The 12591-nt window shown below is 44.3% G+C and overlaps 1 protein-coding gene across 1 annotated transcript; it reads right to left on the bottom strand.

The window, feature by feature from the left end:
- Positions 1–4701: 4701 nt before the first annotated feature.
- Positions 4702–10514, bottom strand: LOC141056370 (protein huluwa-like). Its single transcript, XM_073553128.1, has 3 exons — positions 9565–10514; positions 6626–6821; positions 4702–6452 (listed from the first exon to the last, which is right to left on the bottom strand). The coding sequence occupies exons 1-3, from the start codon at positions 10195–10197 to the stop codon at positions 6280–6282; spliced, it is 1002 nt and encodes a 333-aa protein (XP_073409229.1). The 5' UTR covers positions 10198–10514; the 3' UTR covers positions 4702–6279.
- Between the last annotated feature and the right edge of the window lie 2077 nt (positions 10515–12591).

Raw genomic sequence — 12591 nt, 5'->3', positions numbered from 1 at the left:
AGTCAGGAACATCATGCGACTGAGGAGAGGTGGAAAAAACCGGAGCCTCACTACAGGCACACCGACAACCCCAACTCACCACAGACACAGATTTCCAATCCAAGACTGGATTATGAATTTTCAACCAGGGAAACCCCAGAACAACGGCATCATGCAGACCATGTAACACCAAAAATCTGCAATTTTCTTGATGGTCTGAGGCGACCCGCATGACCACCTGGGTCCAAAACTGAGGTTTATTTTTCGCCAAAGGAGTAGCATCAATCCCCCTCAAAGGGATAGGCGTCTGCAGAGGTGTCATTGGAAATCCACAACGTTTAGCAAAATCCAAGTCCATTAGGTTTAGCGCTGCTCCCGAATCCACAAATGCCTTGGCGGAAAATGTGGACAGGGAGCAGATCAGAGTAATTGCCAGAAGAAACTTAGGTTGAACACCACCAACAGAAAACGTGTGTGCAAAGCGTTTCTCTTGTTTAGGACAAACAGAAATAATATGCGAGGCATCTTCACAGAAAAAACACAGCTTATTACGCCTTCTGAACTCCTGACGTTGCGCCTTAGACAAAACTCTATCACATTGCATAGGTTCAGACGTCTGTTCTACCGGTGGCAACACCTCTCGTGCAATCCTGTGTTCACGTAAACGCCAATCAACCTGAATGGCTAATGACATAGAATCGTCCAGACCAGAGGGAACAGGAAATCCCACCATAGTATCTTTTACGGCTTCTGACAAACCCTTCCGAAAGAGAGCAGCCAAGGCATTATCATTCCAGGTAGTAAGGACCGCCCACTTTCGGAACTTTTGACAGTACAACTCTGCAGAATCTCGACCCTGGTTCAATGCCAACAGGGTCTTTTCAGCCTGATCAATAGCATTAGGTTCGTCATACAACAACCCCAAGGCTTGAAAGAATGCGTTCACATTAGTCAGAATAGGATCTGGTTTCAAAGAAAACGCCCAATCCTGGGGATCGCCACGCAGCAAAGAGATGACAATTTTAACCTGCTGCGCGGAGCTCCCTGACGAGTTAGGCTTCAAGGCAAAAAATAATTTACAATTATTTTTGAAACTCAAAAATTTAGATCGATCCCCAAAAAATACATCAGGTGTAGGGATCTTTGGTCCAACAGCATGCGAACGAGCAAGGTAGGCGGAAATTCCCCGCACTTCCGCAGCGAGCTGCTCCACACGATCAGACAATTGCTTTATCTCCATTGAGAGAAAAAAAAAAAAAATTCCCCCTACGGTCTCAGAGATATAGAGGAAAGAATATACACACTTTTTTTTTTTTTTTTTTTTAAACACAATTCTTTCCTGCTATTGAGTACCCTAGGATCTGCGGTATGGCGGGTGATTCTGTTATGATTGAGTCACCGTAGGAGGCAAAAACAGAAATGCTAGCTAAGTCCAGAAAACCAGAGAGGTTGGCAGCTATCGGATTGCAGACCCCTGAACCTATCAACACAACTAGCAGTAGCCGTGGGGGGTTCCTACGATGCCCTAGACCCCTTGATCACAGCCGGAGAATTAAATAGCTTAAAGACAGAAAGGGAAATCTAAACTGCCCCAGAGCAGACCCCAAAGCAAAAGGCAGCCCCCCACATATAATGACGGTGAAGCAAGAAGAAAGAACACAACAAAGACAGAAAGATAGACTGAGCAAAGACGGGGCCCAAGCTAACTAGATAGGAAAGGACAGGAAGGCTGCTGTCTGCAATCCGTGAAAAACCCTATGAAAATAAGAGCCAACAGACTGACAGTGAAAAAGGCCCTGAAGACGCTAGGCTTCAAAAAGACTATGTCAGTACTCAGGAATATCCTGAAGACAGAGCAACCGGCAAAAGGAGAATCAGCTCACCCCAGCAGGGAATGGCAGAATCCAGAAAAGCAAGGCAAACAAAAACAAAACACAAATGCTAAAAGGCAAAGCAGAAAACTTAGCTTTAGAGGAGCCGGAATCAGACTGGTTTCCTAGAAGTCCACAGAGAAATCACCCGCAGGGCAGAAGGGCGTCGGCAGCCTTATATCCAGTCCGTGACTCCACTCAGCCAGTCATCATCATTAGGCTCAGGTGCCTGATAATCAGGCTCATTACCTTCCTTTACCAGAATAGGGAATTCACCAGACCTCAGTGACGAAGGGGAAAATGAACTCACAACCCTCCTCCTCTGTGGAGCTGCACATGCCTGACTGCTGAGCTGCCCGCTCCTCCTCTGTGGAGCTGCCCGCACCTCCTCTGGAGCGGCGCATGCCTGACTGCCGAGCTGCCCGCACCTCCTCTGGAGCGGCGCATGCCTGACTGCCGAGCTGCACGCTCTTCCTCTGTGGAGCTGCACATGCCTAACTGCTGAGCTGCCCGCTCCACCTCTGTGGAGCTGCACATGCCTGACTGCTGAGCTGCCCGCTCCTCCTCTGTGGAGCTGCGCATGCCTGACTGCTGAGCTGCCCGCTCCTCCTCTGTGGAGCTGCGCATGCCTGACTGCCGAGCTGCACGCTCTTCCTCTGTGGAGCTGCGCATGCCTGACTGCTGAGCTGCCCGCTCCTCCTCTGTGGAGCTGCGCATGCCTGACTGCTGAGCTGCCCGCTCCTCTGTGGAGCTGCACATGCCTGACTGCTGAGCTGCCCGCTCCTCTGTGGAGCTGCACATGCCTGACTGCTGAGCTGCCCGCTCCTCCTCTGTGGAGCTGTGCATGCCTGACTGCCGAGCTGCACATTCCTCCTCTGTGGCGCTGTGCATGCCTGACTGCCGAGCTGCACATTCCTCCTCTGTGGAGCTGCGCATGCATGACTGCCGAGCTGCGCGCTCCTCTGTGGAGCTGCGCATGCATGACTGCCAAGCTGCGAGCGCCTCCTCTGTGGCGCTGCGCATGCCTGACTGCCAAGCTGCACATTCTTCCTCTGTGGCGCTGCGCATGCCTGGCTGCCGAGCTGCACACGTCTGCTTGTGCAGTCAACGTGGGCAGAGCCACTCCGCTCACTGATTGGCTGCAGCGCTGTCGATGTGACATCAACGCTGAACAATGCCAGACATCGGGAGCAGCAGCCCACACTCGGTTCGGACCAGGGGAGGATGACTAAAGTACAGCTTGTTTTTAAGCAAAATACAAACACATACCGGATAACCCTTTTAGGCCGTGTGCACATGATCCAGTTATCTAGCGGATCTGCAGCAAATTTTACCGCGCAGAAACGTTGCATATCCGCATTGTGATGTACAGTAGCATTGAAATCAATTGAAAAAAAAAACGCTGTGCAGACGCTGCAGATTTTTCCGCGCGGTTTTCTTGTGGTTCAAAATATGCAGCATGTCACTTCTTTTGTGCGGTTTTCCACCTGCTCCTTTCTCCAAATCCGCAGGGAGAAATCCACAGGGGAAAACCGCACAAATACCGCAAGAAAAATGGAAGAAATCCGCAGGAAAAACGCAGGTCATTTGACCTGCGGATTTCTTCAATTCTGCGCGGAAAAATCCGCAGGGCTGAAAAGTCTGTCTGCACTCAGCCTCAATGTCTCCTCAGTCATGTCTTGGCTTCTCCAGGTATTTCCCTGACATTTTCTATCAGATCAAAGTGACTAACTTTTACCTAATTAAATGGGTTTTCCAGTTTTGTGTGAATAGAACTTAAAGACGTGCATAACTAAGATATTGATGACCTTTCCTTAGGAGGGGTCATTAATAGGAGCTCAGCAGGGGTCTGACACCTGGCACACCTACCAATCAGATGTTAGCCAGTATTCTGTCTGCCAAAAGTACACAGTACAGCGCCATACACAGTGTAGTGGCTGCACTTGGGTACTGCATCTAAGCTCTCATTCACTTCAACAGCAGCTGCAGTATCCGAGAGCAGCCACTACATAGTGTACGGCACTGTGGTGTTCTGGTTCCGTACACTGTGTAGTTTAGTGAAGGGTGTCGGACCGCCACTGCTCCCATATTGATAGCCTCTCTTGAAGAGAATCAGCCCACAGACCAGAATCCCTGGTTCAAACCAAGTCCAGGTGCTTGTTTTCCACATCAGCATCCTTATTCACCGAAGGAAAAAATAAAACAAGGGGTAGAATCTGATAAAACCGTCCAAAATTGTCTTTCTTGTCATCAGGTCAAAAGTGAGAAGTTTTTGTCCTTGTTTGGTTCATGCTTTCCCCCTAAATATTACATTTTTTATTTTATTTAAATCCACCGTACGGTTCCAGAAATATAAGCCTTTTAATTTGGGGCTAATTTTTAGACGCTTTACAAAAGGGGTGTGGTTCACAGGGCAGCTATGTAGGACAGCGTGAACACACGCCCCTAAAGAATCCTGTGAGCCACACCCCCTTAGTAAAGATCGTAAAAAGTAGCACAAATTAAAAAGGCCCATATCTCTGGAACCGGATGGCAGATTAAAAAAAAATAAAAATCGGAATATTCAGGGGAACAGCGGGAATAAAAAAAAAAAAAAAAAAACAAATAAATTACCACTTTTGACCTGGTGACAGAAAGAAAGAAATGGTGGCTAAATCCTATAAGGATTTTTTTTCTCGTAAGATTACATAATTTTTCACATTAGATCGTGACAACTTCTTACATAAAAAGGAGTAATCACATTATTTGATTTTTTTTTTTTTTTTTTTAAAGTGTGTAAAGAGGATGATAGATTTGGGTCATATCCTATATAAATTGGTGAAATAATTTGTAAATGAGAAAGGCAAAAAAAAACCCTTTGGATCTTTTTAATAAATAAAACTACAAATAAATTAGAATAAATAAAATTATTTTGGCAGTCGTGACATCTGATGGCGACAAACCTCACAAAGGCACATACAATACGGATAAATGCACAAAACATACCGCAAAAGCGACAGAACGGCGGATGTACAATTTTCTCATGAAAATGGGTCACAAACAAATTGGGGTCCGAAACTGAATTTTTATCAACCCCTCCCCCAAAAGCAAAACATTATGGCAGAGGGGCAACATTTGGCCATTCACATACAGAATTACTCTATCTAAAAACTATAAATGGAGTTTCTATTTTAAAATGACAGCCTGCATTCTAGAACAGAGCTGCATTCACAATTCTTTAGGCTTCAGAGCTGAAATCCCTCAGCTTGTTTGTGTTCTGGGGAGCGTCATCTTCTCACCAATCTTTGTACAATAATGTGATGTAGAGAAAATTAAAAAAAAAATAGTCTCCTCCAGCTCTGCTGTCAGGGTGACGGCTAGCGGCAGGCTTGCTGACTGTTTCCAGCAACAACCTGTAACTCATGTGCTGTATATAATTAGGTAATCATTTCCGACTATAAAGACTGTTTGGTCGGCCCTCGCCCGTTGCTTTAGAAGCCCACGGTGCGGTGTTCCATGTTTTATCCGCCATGGCTGTCTCGGACATAGACAAGTAAAAGTGACACCACAACATTAAAAAAGACAATGGAGGGCAGCGACGCCAGGCTAGTCCCATTATACAGGTGAAGGCGCTGCTGCTCCACTGTTGGACACAATTTTTTTTTTTTTTTTAACAAATCTGATTGCAAAAACATTTTTTGATAAAAAAATAGAAATTATCAAAAAAATAAAATAATATCTGAACATGAGAGACCCGGACAAGAACTCTGCAGACTGGGGTGCTGGGTGTAATGAGAGTGGTGGGAAATTTTAGGGAGTTGGGTGAAGGGTTAATTGTACATATTAGAAATAGTCTCTTTGTGTCACCTGAAGGGGGCGCTGTGTATTGGGGGAGTAGGTAAATATGGGCAAAGTGTGACAAACAGCATGTTAATGGGGCAGGGTGCTATAGACTAGGCATAGAATTAATGGGGTGCAGGTAAGAACTCTGTGTATGGGGGGTGTCAGGAGGGGTGCTGGAAGAATATGGGAATAAAAAAAAACGATGGGTAAAACGGGTGAGTGGAAGGAACACGTGTAAAAGGTGGGATCTAGTGTATATGGGGGTGCAGCACGGATCAAGTAACTAAGATGGGGGGCTGGTGGAAGTGTGTGAACTTAGGGGGCAAAGGCAATAGTAGCGTGTCATAGCGGTATATTCTAGGGGTGCAGGGCAGTATTCTATAATCACACATGGGGGTGTTGTGGAGTAGGAATTTCAATCTTGGTGGGGGTATTGGTGACTCATTGGTGAGATAATAGGGGGGCGATGGTGGTGGTGGTGTCAATGAGTGAGGTTCAAGACAGAGCAAAGGTGCAGTTTTGGGGTGCAGGGGAATTGGCACAATCTGTGATGACTTTTTTGGGGGTGAGGCAGACCTGCATAGTCCTCACATTGGTGTCCAGTCTCTTATACCCAGTATTGCTTGCTGCAGATGACTGGGGGCTGGTGGTTCTGCCAGGTTTCTCTTCGGAGCCGGTTCTTCCTCATGTAACAGGGGTCGTAGTAATCCCATTCCATCCCTGAGGCCCAGGACTGGGAGCAGGAGTCACTGTCTGAGGATAAGATGTGCAGAGAGACACCTGTGGGGGAGACATGAGGACTGATGGGTAGGAGATTGGCAGATGATGGGCACAGTCCCGCTCCCTGGGCAGATGATGGGCACAGTCCCGCTCCCTTCCTCTTCATTATCTTGCCACTATATAAGGTCCCATTACATCTTCCCGCCATTTCCGGTGCCTCTGGATGCACTCACCTGCGCTGACCCCAAAGTCAGTATCCAGTCCTGGACCCTGGAAGCTGCTGTTGGCTGAAAATCGAGTTGGCGTGTCGTCTGGTGGGATGCTGCTGGCATGGTCAAAGAGCATAGACCCCAAAGGGTTCAACGACACCCCATCAGTCTTCCTCTGAGTGCTGGTCTTATGGCAGAACTTCACCTTTGGAGTCATTATCTGAAGAGAAGAGACGGTGACGTGCATAATATACAAGACTGCAACTCCCAACATATCCACAATGAAGGTCTATTACATTCTATACATACCACACTACAACTCCCAACATGACCATAATGCCATTACAGCCAATAAATACAACACCCAACATATCCCGATCACAATGCTATTCTATTGTACTATAAACAAGAAAGCACTACAACACCCAGCAAGACCTCACCACTACACATGATCATAATACAATGCTATATATGTTGAACTACAACACCCAGCAAGACCTCACCACTACACATGATCATAATACAATGCTATATATGTTGAACTACAACACCCAGCAAGACCTGACCACTACACATGATCATAATACAATGCTATATATGTTGAACTACAACACCCAGCAAGATCTGACCACTACACATGATCATAATACAATGCTATATATGTTGAACTACAACACCCAGCAAGATCTGACCACTACACATGATCATAATACAATGCTATATATGTTGAACTACAACACCCAGCAAGACCTGACCACTACACATGATCATAATACAATGCTATATATGTTGAACTACAACACCCAGCAAGACCTGACCACTACACATGATCATAATACAATGCTATATATGTTGAACTACAACACCCAGCAAGACCTGACCACTACACATGATCATAATACAATGCTATATAGTGTATGTTGAACTACAACACCCAGCAAGATCTGACCACTACACATGATCATAATACAATGCTATATATGTTGAACTACAACACCCAGCAAGATCTGACCACTACACATGATCATAATACAATGCTATATATGTTGAACTACAACACCCAGCAAGACCTGACCACTACACATGATCATAATACAATGCTATATATGTTGAACTACAACACCCAGCAAGACCTTGACCACTACACATGATCATAATACAATGCTATATATGTTGAACTACAACACCCAGCAAGACCTGACCACTACACATGATCATAATACAATGCTATATATGTTGAACTACAACACCCAGCAAGATCTGACCACTACACATGATCATAATACAATGCTATATATGTTGAACTACAACACCCAGCAAGACCTGACCACTACACATGATCATAATACAATGCTATATATGTTGAACTACAACACCCAGCAAGACCTGACCACTACACATGATCATAATACAATGCTATATATGTTGAACTACAACACCCAGCAAGACCTGACCACTACACATGATCATAATACAATGCTATATATGTTGAACTACAACACCCAGCAAGATCTGACCACTACACATGATCATAATACAATGCTATATATGTTGAACTACAACACCCAGCAAGACCTGACCACTACACATGATCATAATACAATGCTATATATGTTGAACTACAACATCCAGCAAGACCTTGACCACTACACATGATCATAATACAATGCTATATATGTTGAACTACATATGTTGAACTACAACACCCAGCAAGATCTGACCACTAAACATTATATACCAAGGCGCCGGTTCAACAAAGACTTTTCTCCCAAATCTGCCAAAGTGGGTAAAGCTGCGGTGGGACAGGGAGACGACGCGCCACTTCTCTGACAGTCCCGATTCATGAAGAGGCATACGACTCCAGCACGGCCTCATCAAAAGCGGTGTCAACGCCATTCTTGATGAATCAGGCACTTTGACTACAACCCCCAACATGTCCCAATAATAATACCATGTTATCGTACTATAAAACAAAGAGCACTACAAGCTCCAGCAAGATCTGACGCCCCGACATGACCATAATTTAATGTTATTATACTCTATACTGTATGTAGAGCACTACAACCCCCAACATGCTTTACTCCTCAAACAGAAAACATTTAGGGGCTGATTCGATTTATTTTAAAGTCACTTTTCTTTTTTGACTCGTGGTTTTCACTGGTTTTTAGGCGAAATTCATCAAAATGGCGTGCGCGATTCCGAAATTTTATGCAAAGCCCTAAATTCTTTTCTGCCTTTTAACTGTTTTGATGACTTTTTAGCAAAAAAGTTGCAGGTTTTGCAAAATGTCTCAACAATTCAACTTTTTCACATAAAATCACGGGGGAGTGCACCAAATTTTGTTTGAATCTGTCTTTGGCCTCGTTCACACACTCAACAGTTTACATCACTATCTGTAAGCCAAAATCAGAAGAGGAGAAGTATAATAGAAATCCATCACCACTTCTGGATTTATCACCCGCTCTTGGCTTTGGCTACAAATGCTGATAAAATACTGACCAAATACTGAATGTGTGAACGTGACCTAAAACATCTGGGAAAAAAAAAAATCACATTGTTATAAAAAATAAAATCTGAAAACTAACTAAGCAACAAAGAACAACTTGAAAAAAAAAAAAGACATCATTTGATGAATTTGTTGCAAATCACAGTCAAAAATTGTTGGGTTTTCATCCCAAAAAACGGACAGAAACAAAATGATGAATCGAGCCCTAAATCTTGTGTCTGAGGTGTCACAGTTTCCCTATTAGTTCCATCAGCCATTCATGGCAGTTTGCGATCTGCTGCTCCGATCCAAGTAACCTGCAGGGTAAAGCATGGTAGATTTGAATTCCTAGCAGCTGATTAACAAAACACTTCTGCAGAGGAGGGGGATGATGTTGAGTTAATACCATTTTTGCGCTCTCATTAACTACTTTGAAGAAGGTGGAGTTTTTCTTTATGATTTTTGATATCTTACTCACCGGAGGGGCCTTTTGCTGAGCGGCTGGCGTGTTGGGTGGAGCAGCATTCTGCGGAGTCTCTTGCTCGCTGTAGGACGTTATGCCACCTCCCCCGTCTTCAACTTCGTTCCAGCTTACCCCTCTGTTTGGTGACAAGGCCATGGGGCATGGACCAGTCCTTGAGGGACCACGAGGCATGGACATGGCAGGTGGTGTGCAAAGACAGTAGGGTCTCACTGGGGTCTCGTTCTGCTTATAGCACCATTCTCTGGTGGACTGGAGTCTATCGCGGGGTGTGTGGGCACTTTCACCAAAGGCTAACGTAGCCTCCAAACCTTGACTGACGACCCCAGAGTAGCTGTCACATGTGGACTTCTCTGGGTAGCTGGGCGCTGGCCTGTTATGTCTTGGCTGCTTGTTGCCCCTCGATACCCCTCCTCGCCTTTTGCCCCTTTTTTCCAGGGACAGGGCAGGAAGGCGAAATAAAAGCAAAAAGCAATTAAGTAGGAACAACAAAACCACACATGGGAGAAGGATAAAAACCAGGAGTGTAAGTGACGGCTGCAAAATTAACTTCTCCTCTAAGGATGGAGCTGCTTGGGCCATAGGGTTCCCCCCAATTAAGGGGGACAGAGAGGTAGCCACCAACGCCATTTGGAGTATTTGGAATAGGAGAAAGGGGGGAAGGGAAGTAGAAACCAGGAGTCAGGTTTGGTGGACTTCTTCTCAATGAACTGAAAGCTGTGGTAAAACTACATTTCCCAGCATGCCAGCAAAGCCTGCAACATGTGAAGGGTTGTACTTCCACCACGACCATGTGGCCTTGTAGACCACTGATCCACAAGTCTCGACTAAAGCACAGCAGTCACATAAATATACAGGAATCTTAAATAATGACAATTTCCTGACCCGTAAATAATGGGTTTAAGAGATGTGTCATCAATTATTGTGGTGTCGGCCCAAAGGTGACAACACCTAGACAACAGTCATTGGAGCGAGGAGAGGTCAAAAGGTAAACCTAATGCTTAATGGAGATCAGCATATAATGAGGATTGTGATAAGGTTAAAAAAGGCCAATAACGCACGGGTCTGTCCTAAGTGGCTCTCAGAGTATGTTCACACAGAGAATTTTGAGCAGATCCAATATCATTGTCCACATCAAAATACCCTGTGTGAACATGTCCTGAGGCTATACTGATACAGAGTTATTTGAAAACAAGGATCTTCTCCAAGATCCTCCTCAAAAACTTCTTTCAAATATTCTACCTAGTTACATTTTTTTTAAACTTTTCCACAGAAAAATGAAGTATAAGCATGTGTTCACACTGAGATTTTTGAGATTTTTTTAAGAGCAGAAACTTTCCAAATGTTCCTCCTAAATGCAAAACTCCTAAAAAAAAAAAAAAAGAGTCAACAAACCCTAATGTCAACTCTTCCGAAGGACACTGTCAGCTTTAAAACAGTTTGAGGCTCTGTGCACACGGTGCGGATCCTCCCGCTGATTTTACTAAATCCGCAGATCAAGTGACCGGCATTTTTCCTGCGGATTTCTTCCTTTTTTTTATGCGGTTTTACTGCCGTTTTTGTGCGGTTTTCCACCTGCGGATTTGTAGAATGGAGCAGGTGGAAAACTGCAGTAAAACCGCACAAAAGAAGCGATATGGTGCTTTTTTTTTTTTCCTGCACAAAAACCGCGTGGAAAAATCCGCAGCATGTGCACAGCGTTTTTTTTTCTTACATAGGCTATAATGGTACTGTACATCACCTGCAGTTCTGCTGCGGATCCGCGGTAGAAACCGCACCGTGTGCACAGACCCTAAGGCCTCATTCACACGTTAGTATTTTATATGTCAAAGCCAGGAGTGGAAATTACAGCAAAAAGCTATTATTTTTTTTTTTTTTTTTTCAATCAATCAATCAATCAATCAATCAAATGTATTATCGCCAAGTACATATTACACATATACAAGGAATTCTTTGTGGCAAAGAGGCAACATAATATATAACAACAGATACAACAAGTAACATCTAACAAGACAGATACAGTATATAGTCTACACATGATGATTTAATTGATGAATAGAGAGTGGATAAAAGCTGTTCATATGGCGGTTGGTGCTGCATTTGGGGACTTTGAAGCGACGTCCTGAAGGGAGTAGTTGGAATGAGGAGTGTCCCGGGTGAGAGGGATCGGATGAAATTTTCAATGCGTGGGATCGAATACTCTTATCATAAAGATCCTGGATTTTAGGCAGGGGGGAACCTATAATTCTCTCTGCTGTTCTGAAAGTCCTTTGTAAGCGGAGTTTGTCATGCGCAGTGGCTCCCCCATACCAGACTATCAGAGAGGAACAAATCACAGATCTGATGACAGCATTAAAGAATAAGATCAGCAGATTCTTAGACAAACCATATCTTTTCAGCTGACGCAGGAAGAACATCCTCTGTTGTGCTTTTCTTATAACAGCATCCACGTTTTTCCCCCATTTAAGATCATGAGAGATGATAACACCAAGGAATTTGGTCTCTGTGACCCTAAGAACCACTTCGTCATGGATGTAGATTGGAAGTATCTCATGTTGATCTTTCCTAAAATCCACAACCATCTCAGCAGTTTTTTTAGTGTTGAGTACAAGATTATTGGCTTTACACCAGTCACATATTCTTTCCACCTCACTCCGATACAAGTCTTCAGCATTTCCCCTGATGAGACCAATCAGTGTCATATCATCGGCAAATTTCAAGATTTTTACTGAGTCTGCTGAAGAGATGCAATCATTCGTATAGAGAAAAAAACAGTAACGGGGACAAAACACACCCCTGAGGTGCCCCGATGTTTGTGACCAAGGTGTCTGAAGTGAATGGTCCAACTTTTACACTCTGTATCCTGGCTGTCAGGAAGGTATAAATCCACAAGCGTAAGTTGAGAGGGACTCCAAGAGCTACCATTTTCTTATGAAGTAAATTCGGATCAATGGTATTGAACGCTGAGCTAAAGTCCATGAAAAGAATCCGGACATATGAGTGCAGTTCATCTGTATGATCCAA

This window comes from Dendrobates tinctorius, unplaced genomic scaffold, assembly GCF_039654945.1.
Source record: "Dendrobates tinctorius isolate UK_male_01 unplaced genomic scaffold, ASM3965494v1 ptg000197l, whole genome shotgun sequence".
Taxonomy (NCBI): Eukaryota; Metazoa; Chordata; class Amphibia; order Anura; family Dendrobatidae; genus Dendrobates; species Dendrobates tinctorius.
This window is presented reverse-complemented; position numbering and strand designations above follow the sequence as displayed.